General features: G+C 49.8%; 1 protein-coding gene across 2 annotated transcripts in view; it reads left to right on the forward strand.

The window, feature by feature from the left end:
- SCUBE3 (signal peptide, CUB domain and EGF like domain containing 3) overlaps positions 1 to 27,702 on the forward strand; it is a 102,474-nt gene that overhangs the window by 59,477 nt on the left and 15,295 nt on the right. The window contains exons 7-11 of one of the 2 annotated variants that reach the window (XM_032792592.2): positions 2,043 to 2,090; positions 12,538 to 12,654; positions 16,828 to 16,950; positions 20,531 to 20,647; positions 25,654 to 25,776. In XM_032792592.2, the coding sequence (XP_032648483.1) occupies positions 2,043 to 2,090; positions 12,538 to 12,654; positions 16,828 to 16,950; positions 20,531 to 20,647; positions 25,654 to 25,776 (528 nt within the window). The remainder of the gene's footprint in view (positions 1 to 2,042; positions 2,091 to 12,537; positions 12,655 to 16,827; positions 16,951 to 20,530; positions 20,648 to 25,653; positions 25,777 to 27,702) is intronic. The other variant, XM_032792594.2, reaches the window with a different exon arrangement.

A 27,702-nucleotide genomic window follows, 5' to 3' on the forward strand; every position in this document is an offset into this window, starting at 1 on the left:
GGTCCTTGGGTCCAGCCCATCTGCTTGGCTCTTCCTCTGTGGAGGGTTGAGGAATTGGCTTGGGAACCCCCAGGAGGCCCAGCGCATGGAGAAATGACTCCCCCAGCTCCTTCGCCTGCTGCTGTGGATCCGTCTTACTAGGCAGGGATCCACACAGTCATATAGCAAAGCCCAAGCCTGGCTCAGGCTCGATCCTGACCCTAGTGAAGGCCCTGGGACCTCTGCCATCGATTTTAATGGGAGCAGCAGCTGGCGCTTTGTTCCTCAGCCCCCCATTTCCTCTGAGTGCAGATGGCTCCAGACAGCTCATTGCTGGTGCTGCCTAGACCTGATCTGTTACAGCCTGGCTGTGACTCCTCCCTTCACCTCCTTCATGCTGGCTCAGGCACCCATGGGCCTTGCGACCACAGTGACCCCTCTGTGAGGGCAGGGCTGAAAGTGGAGGCAGGTTGTACGCAAGAGTCCTTGTTTCAACACTCCTTCCTCCCAGGCACGAGCTCCCCCTCACTCCAGCTCTCAGGCTCCAGCCTCCTCATCAAGTCCCCCCACCCCCTGGCCAGGCCTCGGCCTTTCCAGAGCAGCCCCACCAGCATGTGTGTCACATGCATGTACCCCGGAGCCCTCTGCATTGGGCCTTGGCCTCCCTGGAACTCCCTGTACCAGGCCTCAACCTCCCTGGAGCTGCCTGTCTCACGCCCCAGGTAGCAGCATACTGCCTGCTCCTGAAGCCTCTCCTCTAGGACCTCTCTTCCTCATACTTATCTTCGCCTTCTGTGACATGTCTGTCCCCCCTGAGCCCTTGCAGCCTGGCTCAGTGGGACTGTGTGCCTCTTCCCTTTGTCTCCCAGGAACTGCTCCAGCCCCTGCCAGGCTAGTTGGGTTCATTCCACGGGTGCTTTCCATGGGATTGCCCCGGGGGGATATTTGCCATGCAGCTTGTGGCAGAATACAGCTCCTGGCCCTGCTACTGACTTGAAACTGGTGATACAAGGGCCGGATTCCCAGGTGATGGGCAGTTACACATCAATAGGTAGACCCTAGGGGTCTAAATTGCTATATGGTGAAGGAGCAGAAGAGGGTGTATGTTAAAGCGTGCTGGAAGTTACTAGGTCTTACTCCTCCTTACACCTCCCTCCTGCTTGCGTTTCCTGCCACGCTCTTCTTTTGCACCCACAGGGCCTGATTGTTCTTTCACACCACTTTTACACCAGTGTCGCGTCTCATTTACATCAGGGTGACTGAGGGTGGAATTGGGCCCTTCGTGTGTCCATGACACTGACTGCCTTAGCCCTTGCTTTTAGCCAGAAACCTGCAGTTAAATGGATTGGAAACTGATCTAGTTAAATGAGTGAACGACCTAACAAAGACATACTTAAGCCCGTTTAACCCTTGCTTAAAATAGTTTAGTTTGGTACATCACTGGATTAAGCTAAACTGATTTAAGTGCCTCTCCATTAGGAGGTCTGCACCAGTTTAACTACGTGGATTTTTAAATCAGACCAGTGCACCTTTTCTCATACAGACAAGACCGTATGGTCCCAGATCCTCTTCGTTGCCCTTACGCTCAGACTCCCTTGCACCCATCACACACGCCTGCTGTAGCTCACAACCCCTTACACGTCCCCCACCTAAATTTGTGTGAGTGACATTCTGCTGCCCAGATAGTGAAAAGCTAGTCTGCGATAGCATCAAACCGAACGAGGGGAGACGTTCAATACTAACCAACTAATGCTACTTCTCTTTGCAACTCTTGGTCTTTCATCCCCTCACCCCCAGCCTGTAGCATGAGAATTCTGCCTCTTTATGTCAGAGGACGTGGGAGGGGACCGCCCCAGCAGTCTGCTATGGGTTGTGATGAGCCGGGTGACGGAGTGGTTTGCTGATACAAGCTCAGGCCTCTGTGCCAGGCTCATTGGGGTGGGGGAAAGGGAGGAAATCTTTGCAAATCTGAGAGGCAGAGAATAAGAAATAATTGAAATTTTAAAAAGGTAGGCTTCTTGCTGGACACTGTTTCTAAATCACTTTTTTATAATGTTAAACAGGGGAGAGGCACCTCCAGCAACACGTTACCCCCCAGACGTTTTCTAATGGTAAATATTTTTGTTCTCTCTCTATCTCTTCGAGGCGTTCTAACCGTAGATGCATCTTGTCTTGGGATAAAAACCGGGCATGGGGCCTGAGCCGTCCACCTAACTGCATGCCACACTTCCCGCCCTAGCGCATGTGGCTCAGGGGTCATTAATGATACACTTTCCACCTCCGATGCTTACTAACCTCCCCCGCCATTCCTACTTCTAAACCAGCTGCAGCAAGGCCAGCCGGGATCCGGCCGTGAGTCTCTGCTACTGGAGAAAGAGAGAGAGAGAGAGACAGGGCCATCCGACAAGGAGCAGACCTTGTGCAGGATGTGGGGCTCTGAACAGCTGCCTGCTTTGCTTGTGCATATGGCCAGTGCTGCTGTCAGAAGACGTAACCGGCTTTCAAACTGAGGATTAGTGTCTGGAGGAGGGGCACTGAAACTTTGCCCATCTCAGCAGCCTAAGGTCCTCTCTTCAATTTCCATGTAATGGAACAGATCATGGTTTCTCTTGTCTCTTAGTGCAGAGCTGCAGCTATCAGTTCCAGCATGCAATGTGCCTAGCTGCCCTGGTCAAAATGGAGCATTGTATTGTGGTCTCCAAAGACTGTACCGCTGTGTCAAAGATTGAAGTGGCTGCCGGCAGCATTTTTACATTTTTTAGGGCCCCTGTTCAAAATAGATGTCGGCAAAATTTTTCACTCTAATAGTTTGTTTGCCCAAAACTGCAGTTTCAGGGCAACTGAAACTTTTTGCCAATTCAGGTCAAATTCAGCAAATAGATTTGGCTGAATAAGAAGTAAATGAAAAACAAAAAGTTTGAAAAATTCAAAATGACGTTTGAGACTTTCAGAACGAAACCGTTTGACTTTTCGCTTTGAAAGGATGTTGTGTTTAGAAATATAGCTAGATTTTGTTTTTGTTTTTTTATTAAAAGGATAATAAACATAATGCAAAAAGCAAAGCAAACAAAAAAAATTGTTTTGCTTGATACCAAACAATTTATTTTTTATATTGGTATTTTGTTTTGGTGAGAACAACTGAAAAATGTGTTTCGACCCAAAATGAATTTTTTTTCTGATTTTTTTTTTTCCTTTGGCTCCCAATCTGGAAAACCAGTGATTCCCTCCGCTCTAGTTGTGATCCTCACTGTAGGCCTGGCCTAGCCAGTGGGCAAGTGGTGGACTCCAGCATGGCTTTGATTTAAGTGTGGAAGGGTGAGAGAGTGATCCTGTAGTTAACTGAGGTGCCACGTGCCTCCTTTATGAGGAGGCTGTTCCAGCCCAGAGAAGAAAGGAGGTTGCTGCATGTGGAAGGTCAGTGCCAGTCCTAAAATCCAAGTCTCCGGCTTTCTAGGCAGTGATGTAACTTGAGCTGAAGGGTCAGCAGTAGCTAGGTCAAGCCCCCAGAGTCTCTCTTACTTTTGCCCATGATGCTGTTTTGCTGAACTGCCTGTGAGCTTGGATGTCAGTCAGTGAGAGTGGTGCTGAGAGTCTGTCTGGAAAGAGCTTTCTCTGAAGCTGCCTTCCCCTCCACACTGGGAATTGGAGGAGTGGCTGGTGTCAGTTTGGGGCAGCCAATTTACAAATAGGACTTTGCAGGAAGGAAGGAAGGAAGGAAACACAAAGCCCCTGGGGTCTCTCCCGGGGCCAGCATACTGGGCAGCTTCTGCAGTGGGTGAGGGTCCCCTCTGCATTCTAACTGGTCATGGGTTCCAAGGGGTTTAGCTGTTTGGAGGACAGGGCCAGATGTCTTTTCCCCCTGGGTTTGCTGAAACGGGATAGTGCATCAGTGATGGCCAGTGCCCTCTCCTCTTACAAACAGGGAGTTCCTCTACCCAGGCGCAGATTTGATCCCTGTCCAGATGTTAACTGGAAATCTGGGGCGCCTGTTCTGTCCTATATTTCATCCTCCAGTTGGTAAATGTTAATGCTCTTCTCTATGTTGATTGGCCTTTGCTTCTGGTTTGACCTCTGGGGAACATTCTAGCTATATGCACTCCCCGTGGACCACTCTTCTTCCCCCATGCTCTGCTTCCTGGGCCAGTGACACCAAGCTGCAGGGTGTCCTCTTCCCACCATCCTTTTTCCATTTTCTCTCTCCCCCATTCTCCCCTTACAACCGGGAAGATGCGTTTATTGCAGTGAATTGTTGAGATGTCAATGTCCAAACCTCCCAATGTCTGTAAAATGAGTTTGCTTCCAATCACAAAAGATCTGCTTGGCCCAGGATCGAGCAGATAAAAGTTCCCCTAATGGTTTGCCCACCCTAGGTGTTTGCTGTGACACAAGCACCACAAATGTGGCTAACAGTTACCAGGATTCAGTGCATTAACCACCTGTGAAATAAAGCAAAAGCTCAGATTTTTTTTCCAGCCAGTCCCCTGAATTTCCCACACACAACCATTGTTTTGCTTGTGCAAACTGGTGTTCATACACACACTGTTTTCACACATGCAGACTCCCTGTCTGCTTGTGCACCAAAGCACAGGTTTGAAGCATGCAAACCTAGGCACGTGTGCAAGTACTGTGGGTACAGTAGAGGTGGCTGTTTGAAAACTTGGCTATGTGTGTTAGACAAGCCCTTGAAACTAAGGAAGCAGTTTTCCAGGCATAGGCAGAAGGGGAAACACAATGTTATGGCAGCTTCTTGTTGGGTTTGGCAGCTTTAATTGGCCCGTCTGAATTTTTGTATAGGATATTTTTCACTTAGCACCTTTCATCTGAAGACCTCAAAACACATTACAAAGGTATATAATAGCCCCACTTTACAGGTGGAGAAACCAAGGCACATTACAGTGAACTGACTTGCCCAAGGCTAGAACCCAGGAATCCCCAAGCTTTATTTTTCGAGGTGCTGAGCACCAGTAGAGTTGTGGGTGCTCAGCACCTCTGAAAATCATGCCCTTCCCTTGTTCTGAGCGCTAGAGAACACTGCCTGCTGGCCTTTCAAAGCCTGTCCCAGGGCCTTGATGGTTTTCTTATGGAGATTTGTTGTTCATTTTGTAGGTTGTAATTTTGGCATAATAGTTGCAGTTACACAAACTGCCGTTGTGAAGGTTTGTCCTTGGAGGGATGTGATTAGAACAGCAAATGCTGCTTTTGAGGGGAGGCTCTGCAGACCATTACCCTAATTTTTTGACCACCCTGCATTGCATCACATATTTCCTTGCATCCTAGTGATCTGCCTTTACTCCCAGGCAGGCTTAAATAGGTCTGTCTGTAAAGCCCATCAGCTCAGCACTACCCTTAGATCACCCAGAAAGATCCTTGTGATGTGAGGCAAAGGACTTTCTCTTGCTGTGGAACCTGCTGCCTCCATGGCACCTCCTGGCTTGGTAGCCAGGGCAGCACCCTACCCTAATCCGGCATTAAGAAGTTTTCAGTAATGTGATTCTCGCCTTAGACAGGCTGGATTAAACGCTCTCTGCGGTTACTGTATCTCAGCAGTACAGCGATAGCAATCGGTTCAGATTGTCCAATGGCTCATTGGATGAAAGTTGCAGGATTAAATCCTTCAGCATCTGGTTTCAAGGCAAGTAACAGTCAGTTCACCTTGACTGGCCAAGGGCTTATCTACACGGTACAGACTCGTAGTATGGACAGGGAAGGCAGCCATAATAATAACAATAACACCCCCTAGCTCTTATTTAGCCCTTTTCACCCACAGATCTTATAGTGCTTTAGAAAGGAGGTCAGTACCATTATTTCCATTTTACTAATAGGTAAACTGAGGCACAGGGAGGGTGAATGACTTGTCTAGTGTTGCACAGCAGAGGAACTGGAAATAGAACCCAGGTCCCCTGAAATCTAGTCCAGTGCACTCTCCACTAGGCTACATTGCCTCTCTGTAAGATGCACTTGTACAAGTGTGGCTTATTCCAATTTCAAGCAGGGCTAACCTCCATCAGTGCCAATAGCAACTTTGCCTATCTGCACAGAGGGTTTGCACCAGTGCATCTAGTTTCTTCTGGCTGGAATCATCATGGATCTGCATAGACATGGCCAGGCCTAACCTCCTTTCTTGCCCGCTCTTCCTTTTAAGGTTTTTGAAGAATTGTTTTGTTCCTCCTTAGATGCTTTCATTTGGCAGAGTGCAGCTACTTTTCTCTTAGCTGCTGGGCCCAGCTCTGCGGTATTTTAGTTGTGGTTGGTTTCACTTTTGTACAGTGCCCAGATACATTGTGATGGGCTCAGTAGGCATTAATTAAAACAGTCCCTGCTAACGAGGGTATAAACACAAAACCCCTTGACCTCCATTTATTTAAGGCAGATGAGAAATCAAGGACGGCAGTGTGGCTTCTAAGATGGTGGCCCGATTCTGTTCTCACTTTCCCTGGTGCAAATCAAGTATAGTTCCTTTGAATTCAATGGAAACACCCCAATGTAAGTCTCAGAATCAGTCCCTTTTTCTTTTTTCCTGGTCCTTGGCGTGTGCTGCAGGGAATTAACCTTTCAGTTCCGTATGAGCCACATTTATATGGCATTATTATTAGGAGTGTGCAGTAAAAACGCAGGCAGACCACAAGATGCACGGAAAGCATGATACTGTGTTAAAAGGCTATAAACCAAGGACTTTAAAGGGACCAGCTGAGGTTAAAGAGCATGGGCCCGATTTTCCGTTGCTGTGAACTTTGTGTTGTTGTTTACATCTTTGCAGAGTCGATGTGAAATGCTACCAGATCAGAATAGCAACACTTTACCCCACCTTGCACTCACGTTGCATGAGAGTAAATGACTGTAAGATGCAAAGTAAAGAAAATCAAGCCCCACCTACTAAAAAATAATAATATCCAACAAGTAAAGTTCCTAACCTCTTTTACAGAAAACACTGCAGATGTTTAAAAGTGACAGAATTTTGAAAATCTCATTTACTCTGCGCCCCTCTTGTGGCTCACTTTAAGCATTTTCTTCAGCTCAGATGATGAAAACTGAGTAATTAGTTTAATTTGTGTTCATAACTGCTGGTCAGTTTCACATGCTCCGGGGCAGATTCTGGTTTTCCTTACAGGGGTCTAAATTAGGAGTCAGTGGAATTACACCAGTATGAAAGGAGGATTGTGAGCAAATGTTAGCACAAGGCTGAAAGGTATTGGTTGCGAACACAACAGAGGAGAGTTTGTGATTGTTTTGTTTTTTGTTTTGTTTAAAAGCAACATCTTTTCAATTGCAAGGCACAGCGTATCATGACACGCTGGAGAATGTTCTCTTGGTCTTTGTTCTTGTCAAAGCTTATTTTTACAAAACTTAACTCTGAAGACAAATATGACTTGATGAGGCCTCTTTACTATTGGTAGTCTGGTTTTCTTTCAAAGAGTCTTTGATTTCGAACTGAAAACTCAACATAGTCCACTCAGAGGTTGAAAAGTAACTTCTGCTGGGGTATGAGTTTCTTGAAACCTTCCCTTCTGAAACAGACATATGTCCTGAAAGCAGGTTTGGAAACTGATTTCAGATGAGACATAAAAGCACTTGCAGTTAGTAAAGGTTTCATGTCACTTGAAAAGTATGGATGTTAACCTCATCGTCCTCCCTAAACATCCACACTGCCTCAAAGTTTCATTTGGATACAACAGTCTTCTTCACTTCCCATCCTAAACTGTTGTGCAGTGTTGCTTTACACTGTTAACCAGATTCCATGTTCCACTCAGAGGTGGCTGCGTTGCCGTAGGGGGTAAATGATCCATATATGCTGATCACTGTGGTCCCTTCTAGCTATCAGATCTATGCATTTTTATAATCTAGATGTTTGTTTGTTGTTGTTTATCATTGAAAGAACACCCTTCTTAAAAAAAAAGACTCTTGGGATCCCTTGGGGGAAACATGTCAAGTGCACATGCTGGCCCAGGGAATGCAGGAAAAGAACCCAGGGTTGTCGTGGTTTCCTTCCCCCGATAGTTCCAAAGGTCAGTGCAGTGGGGAGCAGGGGTGCAGCCAGGCATAAGAAAAGAGGGTAAGGAGCAGTTGTTGGCTGCCTGGATCCCGTGGAACAGAGAGGAAAGGTAATGTCGGGGCTGGTATCTGAGTTGTAGTTTTAGTGCATAAGGCTCTTTTTGTTTGTTGGTGAGCTATCCTGATTGCAGCCTGCTCCAGCTGCTGTGTCATGGTCAGGAAATGAGACAGCGGCTTTCTGGGGGGAGGCCGCTCTTGTGTCTTTCCTCCCCCAGTGATTCAGCTGGCACTTGCCAAAACCCTGTGTGGTTCGGGTGAGTCATGTTAACACACTTCAGGCCTGGAGAGCCACATTCCCTCAGCCACCCAGGTCTGATAATCACCGCAGAACAGTGGATCCCACCCCACGCTGCAAGCAAATTACTGTCTCCAGAGGCCTGAGACAGACAGGGGTGAACCCAGAGCTATAATTAGGCTTTGGGTGTTTTAGGAGCTGGAGTCTCGATTTCCAAGACCATTTGAAAGTCAATGGGACTTAAGTTCCTAAATCACTTAAGCACCTTTGAAAATGTTGCCCTTTGTCTACCCAGGAGATTTGCCCTGATTACCACCAGCTGCACCGGTGCCAAACCACAGATAGGCAAACTGCTCTTTGCACAGGTGGAGCTTGACACTGGGAAAGTGGCACCAGTGCCAGTCCCGGTGTGTAGCAGCTTTGCGTGTCTCCACAAGGGTCCAGGCCCAGATCCTCAAAGGTATCTAAGCTCCTGACTTCCAATGATGGGCCCAGGTTCTTATCTGGTGTAAATGGGTGTAACTCCATTGAAATCAGTGGAACTAGGCCTGTTTACTCCGGCTGAAGGATCTATCTTCTTGCATGCATCACTGCAACTATCCCAAAAGGTGAGTCTGGCTGACAGGTTCTTGCCTTCCTCCGTGTAAACACAGAGCATCAAGGATCAGATATGGATTCCGTTAAGGGAGCACATGGAGAGTGATTGTCCATCTAGCCACTCGCTCTAGGGATGGGGACTTGGAATTATTCTGCCCAGCTCCCCTTGCTGCCAGTGTTTGTGCTGCCTCATAATAAGAGATGCTCTGGGTGGGTCTGGAGGCAGCGTGCCCTAGTAGATTGGGTACTAGGCTGGAAATCAGGAGAGGTGTGTTCTAGTCCTCGTTTGACTACGGATTTGCTAGGTGAGTTTGGATTAATCCGTGCCTCAGTTTCCCTTTCAGCCCATTTGTCTGTTCACGGCGTACGCTCTTTGGCACTGTGATGGTATCTGACTGTATGCATGTACGGCACCTAGTACAATGGGGCCCTGACCTTGGTTGAGGCCTCTAGCTTCTACTGTAATGCAACCTGATGCTCTCGGTTCTGTATAGAAAGGTCCTAGGGAGGTTGACTAATCACTTTGATGAGGGGGGCGCACCAAGAGCCCTGAGGCACCCACTAGAGAGAGAAACGTCCTCCACCTCTATCAAATGTTGTCATGCAGTGTGTTCTCTCTGCTCCTCTCAAGGACGGTCACCCTGATGTCTCAGTCCTTTACGGTCGCACTATTCCTCCGCTGAGCAAAAAGACTTTTGTGGGTCTAGAACCCAATAACTCCTACCTCCCTGCTCAGAAAACCGACTCAAAGCCAGCTCTGACCCCTGTGACAATCATGGCATGAGACATGTCATTTGCTCACCTCCAGCTCTCACATAGCTGCAGTTGTCCGTAATGGTCATAAAGTTATCCAGCCCTAGTATTAGGCTATCTGTTTTCCTGCAGAGCGGAGTTGGCTGCATGCTATGTAAGCATTTGGTTACATAGATAGGTGAAGAAATATGTCATTAGCATTACATTTTGTAATTCTACTGGCCATTAATTTCATAAAATGATCCCTTTGTTCTCTTGTGATGAGACAGCATAAAAATAGCAGCAGCAGGACATTCACAGAATAATAATCCCAAATCCCCAGCACAGCAGACAGGGGTTAGGCATTTCAGTCAATTACACTTCATGTGGTTCCCACAAAGAGAGACAACCTGAAATTTGCTCTTTTCCAACGACTTTCTTCGGCGGGTTAGTACATTAGGTTCCTTGAGCCCAAATGTCTCGGTCATCCAAGTAGCTGATGTTCTGGAAGGGAAACTATTGGTCTTCATTAATGAATTCAAAGCAATGTTCTAGTGGTTAGTATAAAAAACAAAGATTTGGTTTCACAGGGACATTGTGCAAGATGAAAATGCTGCATTTAAAATAATGCCTCTTCCTGTTGTAACAGCAACGGCTGAGTTTGATGACAGGAAGTAATTAACACTGTAAAAAATCGAATGTGCCCTTTGCCATTACTGCAGTGTGGTTTTATTTTGCAAAGCTTCGTTCAGCTTGGACAGTGCAAATAGATTTGCCATTTTCATTTCATGGGGCCAATCCCACTGTCCATACCTCTGTTTACTCTGCCAGGGAACTATTCATGAAGCAAGGTGCTGCTGAGCATGAGTAAAGGTGGCCAAATCTGTTCCAAATTTCAGAAGAGCCCGGCACACAGGTGATGGGCCCTTTTGAAAATCTGTGCAGCAGTGCCATGGTGGGGGCCTGAGGGCTTTTGAAAAATCTGATGATGAATGCCAGATAACATTTTCAAATATGTCTACCTAATTGGGGAAGCTGAATCCCATTGATTTCAATGGGATTTAGCGTCTAAATACCTTTGAGGATCTGACTTCAAAGTCATGTTTGAAAATGGGGCTTAGGCATTTTTGATAATTATTCTCTGCTGAGCACTTGTAAATCTGACCCCATGTTTCTAGTTAGATTCACTTCTTGTTCCCCCCTCTAGCCCAGCGCTGTGGTGTGTGGGTTGCAAACACTGACTCGGCATCATGAAATCATCCCCAAAACTCTATTTCCCTTGAATTATAATTTTCTTTAAAGGGAAAAACCATTTCTACTAGCGTTAGGGTTTGTAAAGCTTTTTATTTCACCACTCCCTGTGCCTAGCTTTAAGCATGCGAGGAGCCCGGTGGAACTTGTCACATGCTTAAAGAGAGCCACATGCATAAGTTCCTTGCTGGATGGGGACCAGAACAGCCTGCTCCTTTGGGAAGCCAGAACCTCTTCCAGTCACAAACAAACTCCACTTTCCCAGTGCCTGGCAGTGACAGGTGGCCTCCTACAGGGATTTAACTAGCTCACATATGCTCCCCTGAAACCTGCCAGCAAACTGCTGTGCCTCGATCTCATCTCAAGACCCATCTCCAAACATTCCTGAGCAGCCGCTCTGGCTTTTACCTGTGTTACTGCCTGACATGTTGTTTTAATAGAGAAAGCGTCTCCTGATAGAACAGACCAGTTCCCCTTTCCTGTCTGCCACACTTCAACCCAGATATTCTGATGTTATTAATGAGCAGATTCTTTGAAGGAGAGAGGGTTATCTAGGGGGTAGAGTGGGGGACTGGGCACCTGGACTCCTGGTTCTTTTTCCTGCTCTGTCATCGACACACCAGAAGACGTGGGATTAGTTACTATAACCAGGATGATAATGCCGGTGCACCCCTCAGGATGTGGGGAAGGCTCATGAATGTTATCAGATGACTTGAAATCCTCTGAAGAAAGGCACGATAGAAATGCAAATCATTAGGAAGGTTGTGCTCAAGTGGGATGCTCCCAAGTAGATTTACGCCCCACATTTGATCTGCCTTAAAATTTCTACAAGAGTGTTTTAATTTAAGCTAGTAGCAGTTGTCCTCCAGAATCTGAGCATCTATTAAACGATTCTGTTGCTGAGACATTAAAGACAACCAGTGGCAACAGCTGTTCAGTGTTTATGTAGGACCTACTCTAAATTTTTGCAGTCTCCTGGTCCCTTTGTCGGCCGCTCAGCAGTAGGTCACTTAGCGGGCCCTGTGTGGTCGACATGTGTGATGTTGGTGCACAAACAGATGTGTGTGTCTCTCCCACCATTCCCCAGCTTTCTTGGGAAACTCTCAGGCAAAGAATCAGTGCTTTCCAGATGGAAAAAGCCAAACTCCATGTTTCCCTCCAAAGAGAAGTTAAAACTAACACAGGGAGAAAAGATCCTGCAAGTTCTGAATGAGTGTGTGCATGTGTGTGTGTGTATGATTGTGTCACTATTGATGACTGGTTGCTCTACTGGTGAGTCAGAGGAGATTTGCTCTCTCCTCCCTAAGCACAGGTAGGCATCCTCTTCGCTTGTAGAAAGCCCTGCCCTGGGTTTTGTTGCTCTGTCCTTACATTCAGACCACCACTGAGCCATGTGACTAGACTTTCAAAAAGGGATGCCCAAAAAAGGGGCTGGATTTGCATAGGGCATTCAGCTCTTTCTGGAAATCTGGCCTGTTTGGGTATGTCTAACTGCAGCTCGGGGACCAGGCTGCCCAGCCCAAGTAGTGAGACTCATACTAGGCTGCTAAAGATAGCAGTGTAGATATTTCCCCTTGGGATCTCAAACATACCCAACACAAAGTCACCTCAGCAGCATGTTTACATCTCACTTCTCGAGTGGACATGCTTTAAAAGCATTTATTGCTAACCTCTCTCTTTTCCCCCCCACGCAGAGACCTGCGCCGTGAACAACGGAGGTTGTGACAGCAAGTGCCACGATGCAGCCACGGGTGTGCACTGCAGCTGCCCAATGGGCTTCATGCTGCAGCCAGACAGGAAAACTTGCAAAGGTAAGAGACCAGCGAGCGAGGGCCTGGCAGCTATGAGTCCATCTTACATGCGGGAGTGTGGAACCAGCAGCTCTGCTATTGGGGGATTATTCTTTGCTGGGAGCAACTTTTACTCCTGGGAGAATTCTGCGCCACTGCACATGTGCAGAATTTATGTCTCCCACAGATTTCTTTGCTTCCCTGCAGAAAAATGACTTTCTGATGGAGTAACAAAGGGAAGTCACAAGAGCAGTCATGTGACCCTTCCCAGCAGTATGTTTTGGGTGCCCAGGGCATAGGGTGACGAGATAGCAAGTGTGAAAAATTGGGATGAGGGTGGGGGGATAATAGGAGCTTATATAAGAAAAAGACCCCAAAATCGGGACTGTCCTTATAAAATCAGGACATCTGGTCACCCTACCAGGGCAGCCAGCAGAGAGGTAAATCACTGTGGGGCAGGAGGCGGAACAGGGGAAGACCCGGCTGGTGGCTCCTACCCTGCACCGGGCTCTGCTGTTAGTCCCCTCCCCCACACACTTCCAGCACCCATCACTCCTCAGCTGCAACCCCCTTGCATCCAGATCCCCTCATACACAGAACCTCCTGCCGTGCATGGAGAAACGTTTCGGTGGCCGTGGAACGGATGAGACAGCTGCATATGTCTCCCTGGGGACCTCTGGTTCCTGCTTTTAGCGATAAGAGGCCGTCTTCCTCTCTGCCCTCCCAGTCCCTCTCTCTCCCCCATCAGCCCCACTGCAGTCTGCGCTGCAGTGGTTCAGTAAGGATTAAATCCCATGCAGAAGAGCATTGCTGTGCCATAAGAGAGCCTGGGTCTGTCCTCACTGCCATCTCGCCGGTGTCTCTGGAGGCTTCGTGGGCCAAGCAGAGCGCTGGTTTTTAAGAGCAGAATTCTTGGTGGAGGCAGACCCTTGTACTAAGTCTTTCTCGTACGTGGGGATGGTGACCTGTGGGTGCTGCGTGCTAGACCCCGTGTTTGAGGTAGATCTATATTGAGGTCCTATGGTGATGGGTGTTACACCGGAGATCTGTGCCTAGATACTATGGTGATGAGCACTATGGTGTGCACATAGGTTGACAGGCTGGGGCTTAAGTATCTCAGGAGACTCCAAAGAGTTTGGGCAAGATGTACAAAGGGATTTAGGTGCCTAACGATGCAGATGGGCGTTGAGTGGGATTTACAAAAGTGCCTAAGTGCATTAGACACTGAAGTCCCATCGACTTTCCTGGGAGTTAAGCACCTAACCTGCTTAGGCACTTTGTGGACAAAAGCACTTACCTGCATCATCCGGCGCCTAAGCACCTGGTCCCCTTGACAACATGAGGTGCTCTCCTCTCCTCCCCTGCCCTCTGACAGGCCAATGTGGTTAGGCCTGAGGATGAGGGCTGATTCCCAGCCAGCACAGAGGCCTCTACCCAGACTGTACATCGGACTGTGGGAGATGAAAAGCTCTTTTTCAGTCTCTAAGGTGCCACAAGTACTCCTCTTCTTTTTGCAGATACAGACTAACACGCCTGCTACTCTAAACCCTGTCATTGGGAAACCAGTTCACCTACAAAGGAAGGGAGCTGTGTTTCCCAGCCGAACTGTCCCTGCTCCCCGAGCTTACCTGGGAAGATGGACCGTACCTGGGATCGCTGGCGAGGCGCACTGCACCCTGTCCCCTGGGGCGCCTTTTGGAACTTCTGTCGTCCAGAGGCATTAAAATCCCACTTCCCAGATGCTCCCCCCCAGCTCTGCCTGGGAACAGCTGCCCTGTTGTTCCAATTCCTTTTGAGACGGGGATTGTAGCTGCCTTGTGTCAGCCCCGTTCCCTGTGAAATCCAGAGGCAGGGGAAAGTTCGGTCTGGGGGCAGTCATGCAGCCTGGCAGCACAAACACTGTGGTGGGCTAGCAGTTAGAGCAGGGTTCTCAGTGCCAGGATTTCTGCATGCCAACCCCAGTGACTCACTCCTTCACCTTTAGCAACTCCTGAACCTCTCTGCCTCGGCTCCCTCCCCTGTGAAATGGGGTTGAAACATCAAGTGGGGACTGTGGGGAAGGCTGATTTTGTGATGAAACCAGATGACTGGGAGCTGGGGAATCTGGATTCTGCTCCTAGCTCTGCTGCAGACTTCCTGGGCAAGTCACACACTGTCTCCCTGTTTGATGTCTCATCTCTAAAACGGGATAACACAGCCCTATGTCAGGGTGTTGAGAGGCTAACTTCACTCTTTGCAACGATGAATCATATTCTTGCCGGTGGTCATGGTTGATTCATAATGTGTGGGTGCCTAGGAAATTGACCCATTATCACAAAGTCAGAGTGGACATAATGTTTGTGCAGTGTTTTGAGGTTCCTGAATGGCAGATCTAGAGGTATGTATGCTATTCGTCTGGTATTACTGAGTAATAACCCATGCACACCCTTAGTAAAGCAGAGTTAACCTGCGGATGGCTGCCTTGCATGGGCTGTCTGGGTCTGTTTTCAGCTGTGTTTCTTGTTTCCTGACACAACTTTCACCCGTGAAATTTGCACCTGCAAAATGAATTGTAGGAACAAATAGAAGTCTCCGTGCTTGGTGGGGCTGTACTTGAAGAGAAATGCTGGCCGAACGGCCATCAATCCAGCATGTTTTAAATTAGCAGCAAATTCCCTACATTATTTTAAAGAAAAGGAGGAACATTTGGAAGAACTGGAGGTAACACCAACACGTGCATAGTGTATGTGAGTGAAAGAGACAGATCCGGTCACACACACACACATGCACATACGAGCCTGGGGTTCCAGACACAACCGCACTGCATGCTGTCCCTTCAGCGGGAGACCCTTGACTCGGTCAGCCCCCAGGAGAGAAGGTGAAGCTCCAGAAATGGAAGGCACCTGCATTCTGTCTTTTGGCAGCTTGGGGTCCTTGACCGTAGTTGAAAGGAAAGAACCATCCTGCTGAAAGCCATCTACCTGCCTGACCAATTCCAGACCCCTCTGGGCTTCATTATTTTTGTTCAGAACACACCACCTTTCCCATTCTGCAGTTCCAGGAAAGCATCATAACCCAGAGCCATATCCCCTGGGTCTGGGATTTTATTACGGTTGTGAGCTTTTTATGGCTAGTTCACTCACCATAATAAAAGAAAAGCCACAACCGCAGAGAGCTGTCCTGGAGCTGAAGGCAACACAGAAGTGGGGGAGGGATGCAAATGGAGCTGTGGGCAAGGTCTGCCCTGAGCTCTTACCTGGGATTTGTCAGCCCAGCCTCCTCCTGTTTTACAGGTAATTTCCTAGCAGTAAATTTTCTGGTGAATACGAAACCATAGAAGCTCTTAGGAAGTGTGTGTGTGTGTATGTGTGTGTATTGTTTAGTGTCGCTTGTTGCCTAAAAGTCGGGAGGTTTTCGAAACCTGCGTACTTATTTTGTCTAGCTCCTGTTCTTCTGAGGGTGACTTTTCCCCTTCTTGTTTTCTGCCAGTCTCTCTATTTCTAACACATGCGTTCCCCAAGAGCCCTCAGCCCCACTTGCCAGTGGTGACTGCGCAGAATCTTTGTATCTGTGTCAGAACGGATGCTTTCCACCAAGGACATCCAAGCATTTTGCAGATATTCATTCATCCTCCTTCCACGCCTGTGATCTGGACGCATAGTCTAATCCTCACTGGACAGCTGGGGAAACTGAGATGCAGCGATTCACCTGAGGACGCAGAGCTGGGAATAGAGCCCAGGTGTCTTGAGTCCCTCCTGGCCTCTGATTGTAGTGTATCGTCCTGTCCCATCACTGGTAGCTGTGCTCATCAAAGGCCCCAGTCCTTCTCCCGTTAAAATCAATAGCAAAACTCCCCTTGACTTTAATATCCATCTAGCTGAGGCACTTAGATGGACGCTCTTGTAACTATAATATCAGAGCGTCTCTCAAACTGTGCCACATAGAGCCTGCCAACACCCCACACTAGAAGTCAGCGCTGTTCTCCCTAGTGTTCTGATGGGGAACCGAGGCACCAGGGATATCACACAGGACATCTGTGACGGAGCAGAGACTTGAACTCGGGTCTCCTGATTGTCGGGCTACTGCCCTAACTGCTGGGCCGTCCTTTCTTTTCTTGGGCAGCTGGTTCCTTCGCCTCTAACCACATCCTCCTTGCTTGTGTCGCCAGATCCAGTCAGTCTGTGTAATGGAACGTTTTGTGTCTCCCTGCCCCAGATATCGATGAGTGCCGGCTGAATAATGGCGGCTGTGACCACATCTGCAGGAACACGGTGGGCAGCTTCGAGTGCAGCTGTAAGAAAGGCTACAAGCTGCTGATCAACGAAAGGACCTGCCAAGGTGAGCACTGTGTGGGGCCTGCAGCGCAGCTGGGTTTCACGTCCTGTGGAGAGCCTCCGAGGCTGATAGCTGGTCCCAGTCCCCTGGGAGTGACGCAGTGTTGAATGGAGTCGTGGAGGGGTGCTGTGTGCCTCCCAGTGAGGAGTTAGCCACGGGGGCACTTCTGATGGCTAACGCATGCTGTGCTGACAGCATCGCCTCCGAGCACTCTTGGCTTTTCAGGTACAAGGACTTTGTCTTAGCATCAGAAACATCCCACATCTCCAAAGCAGAGGTGGCCAAGGTTGTTCAACCACTCAGCATTGTTCTCAGTGGGAGCGCGAGGGGGAGGGGGGGTCCCCATTGTTCTCAGTATGTGTGTGCATGTGGGGGAAGGGGGTTCCTCATTGTTCTCAATGGGTGTGTGGGCATGGGGCAAGGGGTTTCTCCATTGTTCTCAGTGTATGTGTGTGCATGGGGGAGGGGGTTTTCCATTGTTCTCAGTGCATGTGTGCACATGAGGGAGGGGGTTCTCCATTGTTTTCAGTGCATGTGTGCACATGGGGGAGGGAATTGTCCATTGTTCTCACCGGGTGTGCGGGCATGGGGGAGAGAATTCTCCATTGTTCTCAAAGAGTTTGTGTGCATGGGGGGGGGTCTCCATTGTACTCAGTGTGGGTGTGGGCCACGGGGTTGTCCATTGTACTCAGTGTTGGTGTGAGCGCATGGGGGAAGGGGTTCTCCATTGTTCTCGGTGTGGGTGTGAGTGTGTGGGGGAGGGAGTTCTCCATTGTATTCAGTGTAGGTGTGAGCATGTGAGGGAGAGGGTTCTCCATTGTTCTCAGTGTGGGTGTGAGCACGTGGGAGAATGGGTTCTCCATTGTTCTTGGTGTGGGTGTGAGCGTGTGGGGGAAGGGGTTCTCCATTATACTCAGTGTGGGTGTGCATGGGGGGGGTCCTCCATTATTCTCAGTGGGAGCAGTCAGAGGTCACTTTTGAAAGTCTGGCTATGTGGGGAGTCAGGCAAGATGATCATAAGTACTCAGAACTTAAAAATCTGGCCCCAGGAGGCTCCCTGAGTCTCAAAATTCAGCTCCTAGACTTCTCCCAGGCCTGAGACCATGAGGGAGACTCAGGGGCCCAGCAGTGAAAGCAGGTTCCTGATCCAAACCTCTTCACGCTTCAAAGATGTTTGGATTTGGGGCTCTGGTCTGGCCCCGTCTCTTGCGTCTGCTCCAGGCATGGCTCTGTCCACAGTCAGCGGGGTTACTTGGATCGTCAAGCCACCGAGGGGATGGCTGCAGGAATCACTGGGTGAGATTTTTTGGCTGGTGCTACGTGGGGAGTCAGGCAAGATGATCATAATGATCTCTTCTGGCCTATGAATCAACTGACAACCTCACCGGGCGTGCCAGATAACATCTTAGAGACCACAGCTTACAACCAACACACGAAAGCCTGCGGGCGTTCAGTGTTATCACACCTTGGCATGTCTTTCTGCAGAATGTGCGTATCTCTGTAACAGTGAGATGCATGGCCGCATGCACATGCGTGCTAAACCCAAGGGGGATCTGACGACATGAGGCACGGGATGCCCTCTGAACCTAGGGGAACACGTGCGGCCTCATTCGCGCATTAACACACTCAGACATGTCGCTGGTTTTACAGACCACAGCAGTTGTTTATTGCACAAGACTTTTGCAGGGAATCCAGGGGATGAGTTGACATCTCATTGGCTACGGCACACACGCGCGCACATGTATACACCTGGGCACACACATGCCAGCCATTTCTTTTTCCGAGATCTGTTCTCTTCAGAGGCAGCCAGGACTCTCAGGAACCTTAACGGGAATAATAAACAGCCTGGCCCATCCCCTCCTGCCCTGTTCCCTGGGAATTGCCCTTCGCCAAGTGGCCCAGCTGGTTGTAATGAACAGGGATGGGGTTATGGCATGTGCAGTCTGGGATTGTGCTGTAGTTTGTCATCAACCACATTTTATGTTCACCGTGGACCATAGAGGTAAGGCAGAGACTGGCTGGGTGGGCACAAAGGGGTCAAACCCTCAGTCCCTAACGGAACACTTCTATCCTGCCGCTGCTTTCAGCTTCCTCCATGCTCATGTGACTTGATTTGCCTGGAGCAGAGAAGGGAGGCAGTGTATTGACTACTGGTTAGAGCAGGGGACGGGGATCCAGGACTCCTGGGTTCTCTGTTCCCAGCTGTGCCTTGGGCTCACCTCTCTCTGCCTCAGCAGATCCATCTGTAAAATGAAATAACCTTTGCCTCTCTCCCTGGGTGAGAGTGAGTCATGCTTTGCGATCTTCTTATGAAAGGCCCCATGGGCATGCAAAGTATTATCCGTCTGAGGCCACCCAACTCATCTCACTTGTGAACAAGACCAGCCTTGAGCTGAAGTATGCAGGGGGGCCGGTATCTGCGCCTCCCCTTCCCCCCAGTGCCAAGGTTCCCAGGCCTTCCCTGAATCAGCACTTGGGCCCTTCATCGCTGGGTGAGTGTCTGAAGCCATGAGTCGCTGGGGTGTGACAGAGCACAGGTGTTACCTACTGAGTGCATGGGGCCAGGCCCTGGGGAGGTCGGCATGGCGGGGTTGCTGTGCCTTTGGCTGGCACCTCTTTCATCTCCATCCAGGTTCTACATTCTTGGAAGTTTGAGCTGATCGTGGCAATTAAGTTAACAAAGTCAATGAAATAAAAACAAAGCTGATGGGCCAGATTCGCCCCCGCAGACTGTGCCGCCCTCCCACTGCGAGGCCCCCCACAGGGCAGAGTGGGTGACGTTGGCACCTTCCTTGGAGGAGGCTCTGCCAGGAGATCGCAGCTTTGGTTTCCATTTGGGGTGGAGGAGGGGGGAGGATGTGCTGGATCAGAACATGTCCCTGGACTCATGGCATTGGGGAGCTTGCAGCTGCTTTCCCCCCCGCCACCCCACAAGGGACTTTCCATTCCAGGCTGGCACCTTGGGATTTAACCCTTTGTCTTGCAAAGCATCTCTGTGGCAGGGTAAAGGCTGGGCTTGGGCGGGGGGAGGCACTGAGAGACATAATCCACCCGCTGTGGGGCTCTGTCGCCCTCTAGTGGTGGCTGAGCCACTGGTGGAGGTTGATGAGCCTGGTACATCCTTTGCTAACACAGACAGGTCGTTTAGCTCCAGCCATAGAGGTTCCCGCTGGGAGGTCCCAGGTTCATTGCGGATAACCCACCCATGGGCACAGCGTTGCATAGGTCTAGGGAGGCTCAGCATGGCAGTGGGGCTGGGAAGGGGATGTGTTCTGGGGTGCCCCCACCCCCCATCCTATACAGGGTAAAGGAGCAGATGTTGGCATAGACCCCGTTCCCGGCTGGCTGCCTCTCTGCAGGACTTTGGTCTTGGACCACTCCTCTGGCACAGTGGGAGAGAACTGTGCATGGACCTCACAGACGGGAGTATTCATTTCAGTCTTTCTGGGTGATACTGGAGGTGGGTGGGGAAGGAATCGAACCCCTGAGAAGCCAGCCAAGCCCTGGGGCTCGAGACCCCTGTGGAGCCCACCCCCTGGCTGGGCCGGGCCTCACGCTCTCTGCCTTTCCCTCTTCCTCCCAGATATTGACGAGTGCTCCTTCGACAGGACCTGTGACCACGTCTGTGTCAACACCCCAGGGAGCTTCCAGTGCCTGTGTCACAAGGGCTACACACTGTACGGGCTCACCCACTGTGGAGGTATGAGAGTTCCTATCCCATTTGCCAGCTTCCTGGCGGTGGGATCTCTCTGGCAGGGGACTTGACTCCCCTGGGAAGGGCTGGGAGGCCCATCACTTGGGCTACCTAAGACTAGACTGGACCAGGCCCTGGAGAAGGATTGTATGGAACAGTCTTGCCTTGTTTCCTGGGGTGAGAAGAGAGGCTGGGCTAGATGGAGCCCAGTAGGGTTTTTCCAGCCTTAGCATGTACAATTCAGTAGAATGCATTGCTAGGCTGTGGAACTCATTGCCACAAGTTATCATTGAGGCCAAGAGCTGAGGATTCAGAGAAGGATATAGATAAGGGTTAAAATGAATAAGTGGTCTAAAGCTTTCTGCGTCAGCGAGAAGCCAGTCTCGGACTATTGGGAGACAGGAAGATTTTCCTGAAACTGCTCTCATCAGTGTTTCTTGCACTTTCTCTGGAGCATCTCATATTTACTGCTGTCAGAGATGAGATCCTGTACTAGATAGATTGACGCAGTCTGGCCATCTCTGTGCTCCTACCAGGGAAACATTTCCTGCTACACAGCAGGCGACAGGAACCATGTGCGTGTGTTGGGGGGTTATGCGGGTAGCATACAGGTGTTCCGAAAGGGCTGGATGAGCCACAAAAGGGACTGCCGCCCGGGCGTCCCTTGAGGAGGAATGGATGGCAGAGAGATCTTTGGTACGCAGACGCTGGGATCACGGTTGTGGGGAAGTTCCATACTGCGCTTCTCTCCGGAGCAGTGGAGTCCCTAGTTTCCCAATCCGCTCTGGGACTTTGATTGCTTCTTTCCTGACTATTCCAATGGCTTCACCTCTTTGGATAGGAAAACAGGGCCCCCGCTGCCACGTTTGCCTTCCCCTGTAAGCAGTTAGGGGGTTGCCAAGGGGGGAGGGGATTTCTCTCTTTCTGACGATTCCTCAGTAGTTGGAAATGGAGCTCCATAAGCCGAGTGGGTGCAGGGAGCCAGACAGTTGTGTCTGCAACTTCAAACAAAGCGACCAGAGCGATTTGCGACATGTCCGCTCAGGGAGAGAGAAAAAATCCCCAGAGTTCTTGGCACAAAGCTGGTGGGGGGACTTCAAAAAGGTTTTGAGTTGAGTTTCCCGAATCAGATAACTCCCGAGCGCGAGGGAAGGGGAAGCCTGTGCCGGAGGGAATAGCAGGGAAGATGAAAAGCACAGAGAGGTTTGTTCAGGCGTGTTATGGCAGTAGTGTGGTTTGCAGCGGTAGTTTTCAGTGCAAGTTACATATGTTGAGATATCCTGGATTACCTAGATTAAGGCTGGTGCACCAACACAAAGAAGCCCTCACACACACATGAATGCACCCTACTGCATGACACCCCCACCCTCCCGTGCACACACAACATACACTTGCACAGACCAGTGCATATGCCTCTACCTGGAAACCCGTTTGATTCTGTGATGGCCTGTGATAGCAGGGGACTGCACTCAGTGACTCAGGAAGTCCCTTCCCATCCTGTGTAAACACAATCCAGACTGAAAACTCACCTCCCACATCCAGAAAACACGAGCGCCCATGATGGGGCATATTCTCTGCCGATGTAAAGTGGTGCAGCTCCATTGACTTCAGTGGAGTCAATGTAAATGGAGTTCATAGAATCACAGAATCAGGGTTGGAAGGGACCTCAGGAGGTCATCTAGTCCAACCCCCTGCTCAAAGCAGGACCAATCCCCAACTAAATCATCCCAGCCAAGGTTTTATCAAGCCAGGCCTTAAAAAATGCTAAAGAAGGAGATTCCACCACTTCCCTAGGTAACCCATTCCAATGCTTCACCACCCTCCTAGTGAAATAGTGTTTCCTAATATCCAACCTAAGCCACCTCCGCTGCAACTTGAGACCATTACTCCTTGTTCTGTCATCTGCCACCACTGAGAACAGTCTAGATCCATCCTCTTTGAAACCATCTTTCAGATAGTTGAAAGCACCCATCAAATCCCTCCTCACTCTTTTCTTCTGCAGACTAAATAATCCCAGTTCAGTTCAGTCAGATGTCATTGGCATGGCAGGCTGGATTAGTGTTGTCAGACTCACATATCTAAATGTTCATGAACCCTGTACCCAGGAGCCCCCCTATTAGACATATAGTCCCTGCCTGCCCCAAATAAAATCCTGCCCTGCTGAAGTCAATGGGAATTTTGCTATTCACTTCAATGAAGTCAGGATTTCACCCACTGAATGCAGCTCTACTTCATCTTTCTTGCCAGGCTGCCTCTGTTTATACAGCCAGTGAGTCCTTGCTGTGATTTCATGCCCACTTGCATGCAGACACAAACACACAAGCAGGTGAACACAGACAGGCAGCCACACTTGTCCGTGAGCGCTCGCTGTGCTAATCACACCAGACAGGGAATTGCTGTCCCTCCCATTGGGAGCAGAAGAGTTCCTTGAGGTAGGAGGTTTATAAAAGCTCTCGTAAAGCCAGAGGCCAGCTTAAACCGTCTGCTGACTGCGGTTTGCAGAGAGAGTGAGGGAGGATGTCAGGAAGGGCTCTTGGTTTGTGTCACACCGCTCAGGAGCACACGTTACTGGGCTCAGGGGGGGACTCATGGTGTGAATTTCTCTGTCCTAGTATATAGGAGGGTCGCCAGCCCTCCAGGATTGTCCTGGCGTCTCCAGAATTAAAGATGAATCTTTAGCTGATGATTATGTCATGTGATGAAATCTCCAGAAATTCATCCAAACAAAGTTGGCAACCCTAGGGTCAGACTAGGTGAGCTAATGGTCCCTTCTGACCTGAAGTTTGATGAATCAATGAACGTGGGGTGGCTGAAATAGACGACAAACTGGGAAGCAGAATCCATTGGGGATGCAAACTGAGCATTGAGAGCAAAGCTGCTAAATGGAATCTAGTTTCTAAGTCCTCTGTCTGTCTGTCTTTCTACGTCTGGCTGTTCCCCTATCTAGCAGAGTGATTGGTTTCCCCACTGACGGAGAGATTTCACATTGAAAACAAAAAGAAGATTCTGTCGAGCACTTCAGCTCCCCCTGCAAGGCAATCTAGACAGAGGATCTAGTCCCTATGAGCCAAATGTTTGTCACCACCTGGCTGGGCTACTTTATTTCCCTGTGTCTGGGGGTAAAGGTGGAGCCACACAGAAATTCCAGCTGGTAGAGAAAGCAGCCACTCCTTAGTGAGAAAAACCACCAAGAACACAGGCTGGGACAAGGGTAGTGCTGGTGATTCTGAGTCAGTCCTGCATCCAGCACCCGAGCAAAGTTGGTGCAAAGGCTGCTGTCACAGAGAAGCTGCCATGGTTTGGGATAAGAAATAAAACCAAGGCCCTGTCCTTTGGCTCATGACAAACCGCTCCACCAGTAGCACTTGTGTCAGGAGTCGGCACATTAGCCCTCGCATCCTGACCAATTTCAGTTGAGAAATTCCTTCCCACCTCCCTGTGGGTCGGTTGTCTACAGTATTTGTCTTCACTTCTTGAGATGCAGTGTTGCTGTGCATTGTAACACAGCTGTCACTTTCCACCCCAGAGACGGATGCAGTTCAGTGGTGAGCCCTAATAAGATCGGCCCATTTGGGTGATCGAAAGAGCTGTGAAGAAGGGAAGACAGAGCAGCTCCCCTTCCAGTGCCATCCACTACGTAGCTTGTGAAGCAATTGACACGGTGGGATTGGGTCAAAAAGGCCAGGTTCACACTGGCAGTGCCTTCGGCCAGGGCAGAATCCTCTCACTGGCCTTGAGCCCAAGAGGGTGGGGTGGGTGGTGAGAGCAGAGTCCCTTATTCCCGTCTCTGGTCTGCCTCTCCCATCTAGCTGTTCAGTCTTAGATTGCTTCAGAGCACCCATCGTCATGGGCTATTCACCCCTGAGGTTGATCCTGGTCACTCACCATTCCCCTACTCTCTGCTCACGTTGGATCTCTGCCCAGCCCTGCATTCCCCCCCCCCCACCCCTTCCCTTTCCCTCTTGCCCAGCTGGGAGGAGCTGGGTCTGGCTCCACTTGCAGACCTCCAAGGCCATGGTTGGAGTCCCAGCGAGGTGGGGGGATTGCTCAGCTCTGAATGGAGACCCGTTCCTCTGCTTGCTTTCCCCAGCCAGTGGGCGCTCTGTTGGCTTGTGGGAGGAGTGATCAGAGGACGGCTCCTGATTAATGGAAATAGCCATTTAAATTGCTGGTTGCAGGGAGCTCTCGGGGTGGGGATGTGGATGATTACGGGGCTGTGCTCACGCCCGGCCTGGCTGTCAGCAAGGGGACAAAGGTGAGAAGAAGCTTCAGGGAGCTGAGGAGCCTTAGGGTCATGAGGAGTTTGAGCAGGGAACATCTTCTACATCCTACCAGAGAAGCCGCTGGCAGTTTTTCTCCTCTGACCCTGGCTCCAGGGGTAGGCTCTGAGAAGAGGAGTCTGGCTAGTGATTAAAGCAGTTGCCTGGGTGCCAGGGCACCTGGGTTCTCTCTCTGGCTCTGCCCTGACTTATCATGAGACTGAAAAAGTCCTTTTGCCCCTCTGTAGAGTGGGGTTGGGAGACATAATGGGTTCCTGCTCACACGGGGCTTTGAGACCTTCACAGACAGTGCTGCTGGGTACGGGCCGGGACTTGCTCCTGTTTGTTACCCTGGAGCAGCTTCATTTTCTGCCATCCTCTGAGCCTTTCTCCAGAGTATCCTTTCCTAGCTGCTATCTGGAACTGTGTGCCCTTACTTTCTCCCTACGGAGAGTGCCTGGGGCAGTGCTCTCCTGAGTCACAGCTGATATGCAGCAGAGTGCTGTGAAGAGGGGACTCACGTCCCTGCACGTGTTGGACTAAATTCTCCTCTTCTTTCACGTTACCTTCCCCACTGACGCTAATTGGAGCTGTGGGAGCCCAGCTCCTCCGAAAACCTTTAACACTCCAAGAGCTAGAAATAGAATCCAGGAGTTCTGCCCCTGCTCAGCCTACTGTAACCTCTAATAGAGCTTGCTTTATGCAGCATGGCAATTCCAGTTCTCAGTAATCGTCTCGCTTTGCTCCCTGCAGACATCGATGAATGCAGCATCAACCGAGGAGGCTGCAAATTCGGCTGCATAAACACCCCTGGCAGCTATGAGTGTACCTGTCCGGCCAGCTGCAAACTGCACTGGAACAAAAAGGACTGCATAGGTAGGTAAAGAAAACTCATGCTGCCATCTAGTGGGTGAGCATAGGTCAGCCGGCAAAGCCAGAACAGAGATCTCCATTTTTCTATTCGGTCCACGCCGGAGCGTGGTGGATAGACTTGATCTAGGTGGATTTTGCTGTGAAGGTTTTGTAGTATGGGGAGATGGTGCAGCAGAAAGGATGCTGCTTATGGGACGGATTTGGCCACTGGGTGCGTGTTGACCACGCATCCCAGCATATAGTGTCCTCTCTTGGTCCTAGCATCATACCGGGTGGAAACCTTTTCAGTCTCGGCCTAGAGTTAGACCGTGTTTAATTTTGTGCGGATTCCCATGATCCCCATGCTGCCCCAGTGTTGTACCTTCTGGCAGAGACAGGGAGTTCAGGCTCCATGCCCCAGTCTGCCTTTCACCATTCTGCTGAGACTGCTAGCACAGGAGGCCAGATCATGCTACCTGTGGAGCTGGTTTTCATGCTGTGGTCTCCTGATCTAAATACCTCTTTCCTCCCCCAAATCCATCTCTCCTGGGCCAATGGACTCAAGAAAAGAGAGAGTTTGGGAAGCAGTAGAGGAAATTCTGGCACCTCACCTAGAAAAGTGTGCATCAGAAAGTGTAGTCCTTCACTTGTCGAACTTCCCTTGGCTATTTCTGATGTGGGTCAAATTCTGTTTGTTCTTTACATAGTGCTCTTCTCCCCAAGGGATCCCAAAGCACTTTACTGATAGATAAACCTATAAAAATCTCTTTACCTGCCCCGGACATGCAGCAACCTCTGGGGAAGGACACAGCAGCTGTTTTAAACAGCCCACAGCAACACTGTGTTGCCCAGTTGATTCCCTTCCATTACCAGCCAAGAGAAGGGACGGGGATAAGCTGAGCAAAGCCTCCTTAGAATGAAGGAGCGAGTGAAACCCCATCAAGTGCCTCTTACTCCTCAAGATGATCTGCTGACTCCTGGCCCCAGGTTGAGTGTGTGAGTGTAAAGTTGTGCAGGAGAACTCAGAAGACCACACACACCCCTGTCTTGCCAGTATGGCTCATGGCAGAAGCAGGTGGCTGAGGGAGGAGGATGAATGCTGTGGCAGGAATGGAGTTGGGAGCAAGGTTAGAGTCCCACTGTTGTATTAATTTGGATAGACTAAATGGGCTTTTAGCTGCCTCTTTCTGGTCACAGGCTTCCAGCAGTGTTGTAAAATAGGCAGTCTTGGCCAGCTAAGCCAGACTCTTCTCAGCCAGAAGGAAGAAGGAGAGAGAGAGAGGAAAGAGAAGAAAGACAGTGGGGAAGGAGAAGAACATGCCTGGGGGGAGAGAAAAAGTCTCACATCCCAGGTGGTGGTCAGGATTCAGACAGTGGAGGTGGTGATGTCATGTGACTCCCTCTCTCTCTGACCTAGTGTGCTCAGGACATCTCTCAGGGTCAGAATGATGAAGGCCCAGGGACACAGGAGATGGTGGGGGTGGCAGCCATGATGGTGAAGCTCACTCCAGTCGCTAATTTGTCTCCCAAAGTCTCTTTCTGTAAGGACCCCAGAAGGAGTGATGGGCTGAGTAGCCCATCCTTTCACTGTTTTGCCCACCAATTAGGCCTAATTTCCGACCCACCAATTTTGATTCATTGATGTTTCAGTCTCACGGTGCTTGGTTTACCAGGGACGATCATAATGCCGTCGTTGAGCGATATCAGGAGGTCTTTTTGTTTCTACTAATCCAGTCTCTCTGTCTCCCCGTTGCAACTTTCCCGATCACTATTGATGCCGATAGATTATCGTGAATGAAGTTTCACTCACTTTTTTCAGTTGCGCCACAATTGCGCTAAATTTGTAAGCCCAATTATGATAACTCCCCACTCCCAATGCCCAGAGCAGCGCCTGCGTGTCTGGTCGGCCCTGAGTCGCCCCCTGCTGGTTGTCACCACTCAGTGCTTGTT

This window comes from Chelonoidis abingdonii, chromosome 4 (genome assembly GCF_003597395.2).
Source record: "Chelonoidis abingdonii isolate Lonesome George chromosome 4, CheloAbing_2.0, whole genome shotgun sequence".
Lineage (NCBI taxonomy): Eukaryota > Metazoa > Chordata > Testudines > Testudinidae > Chelonoidis > Chelonoidis abingdonii.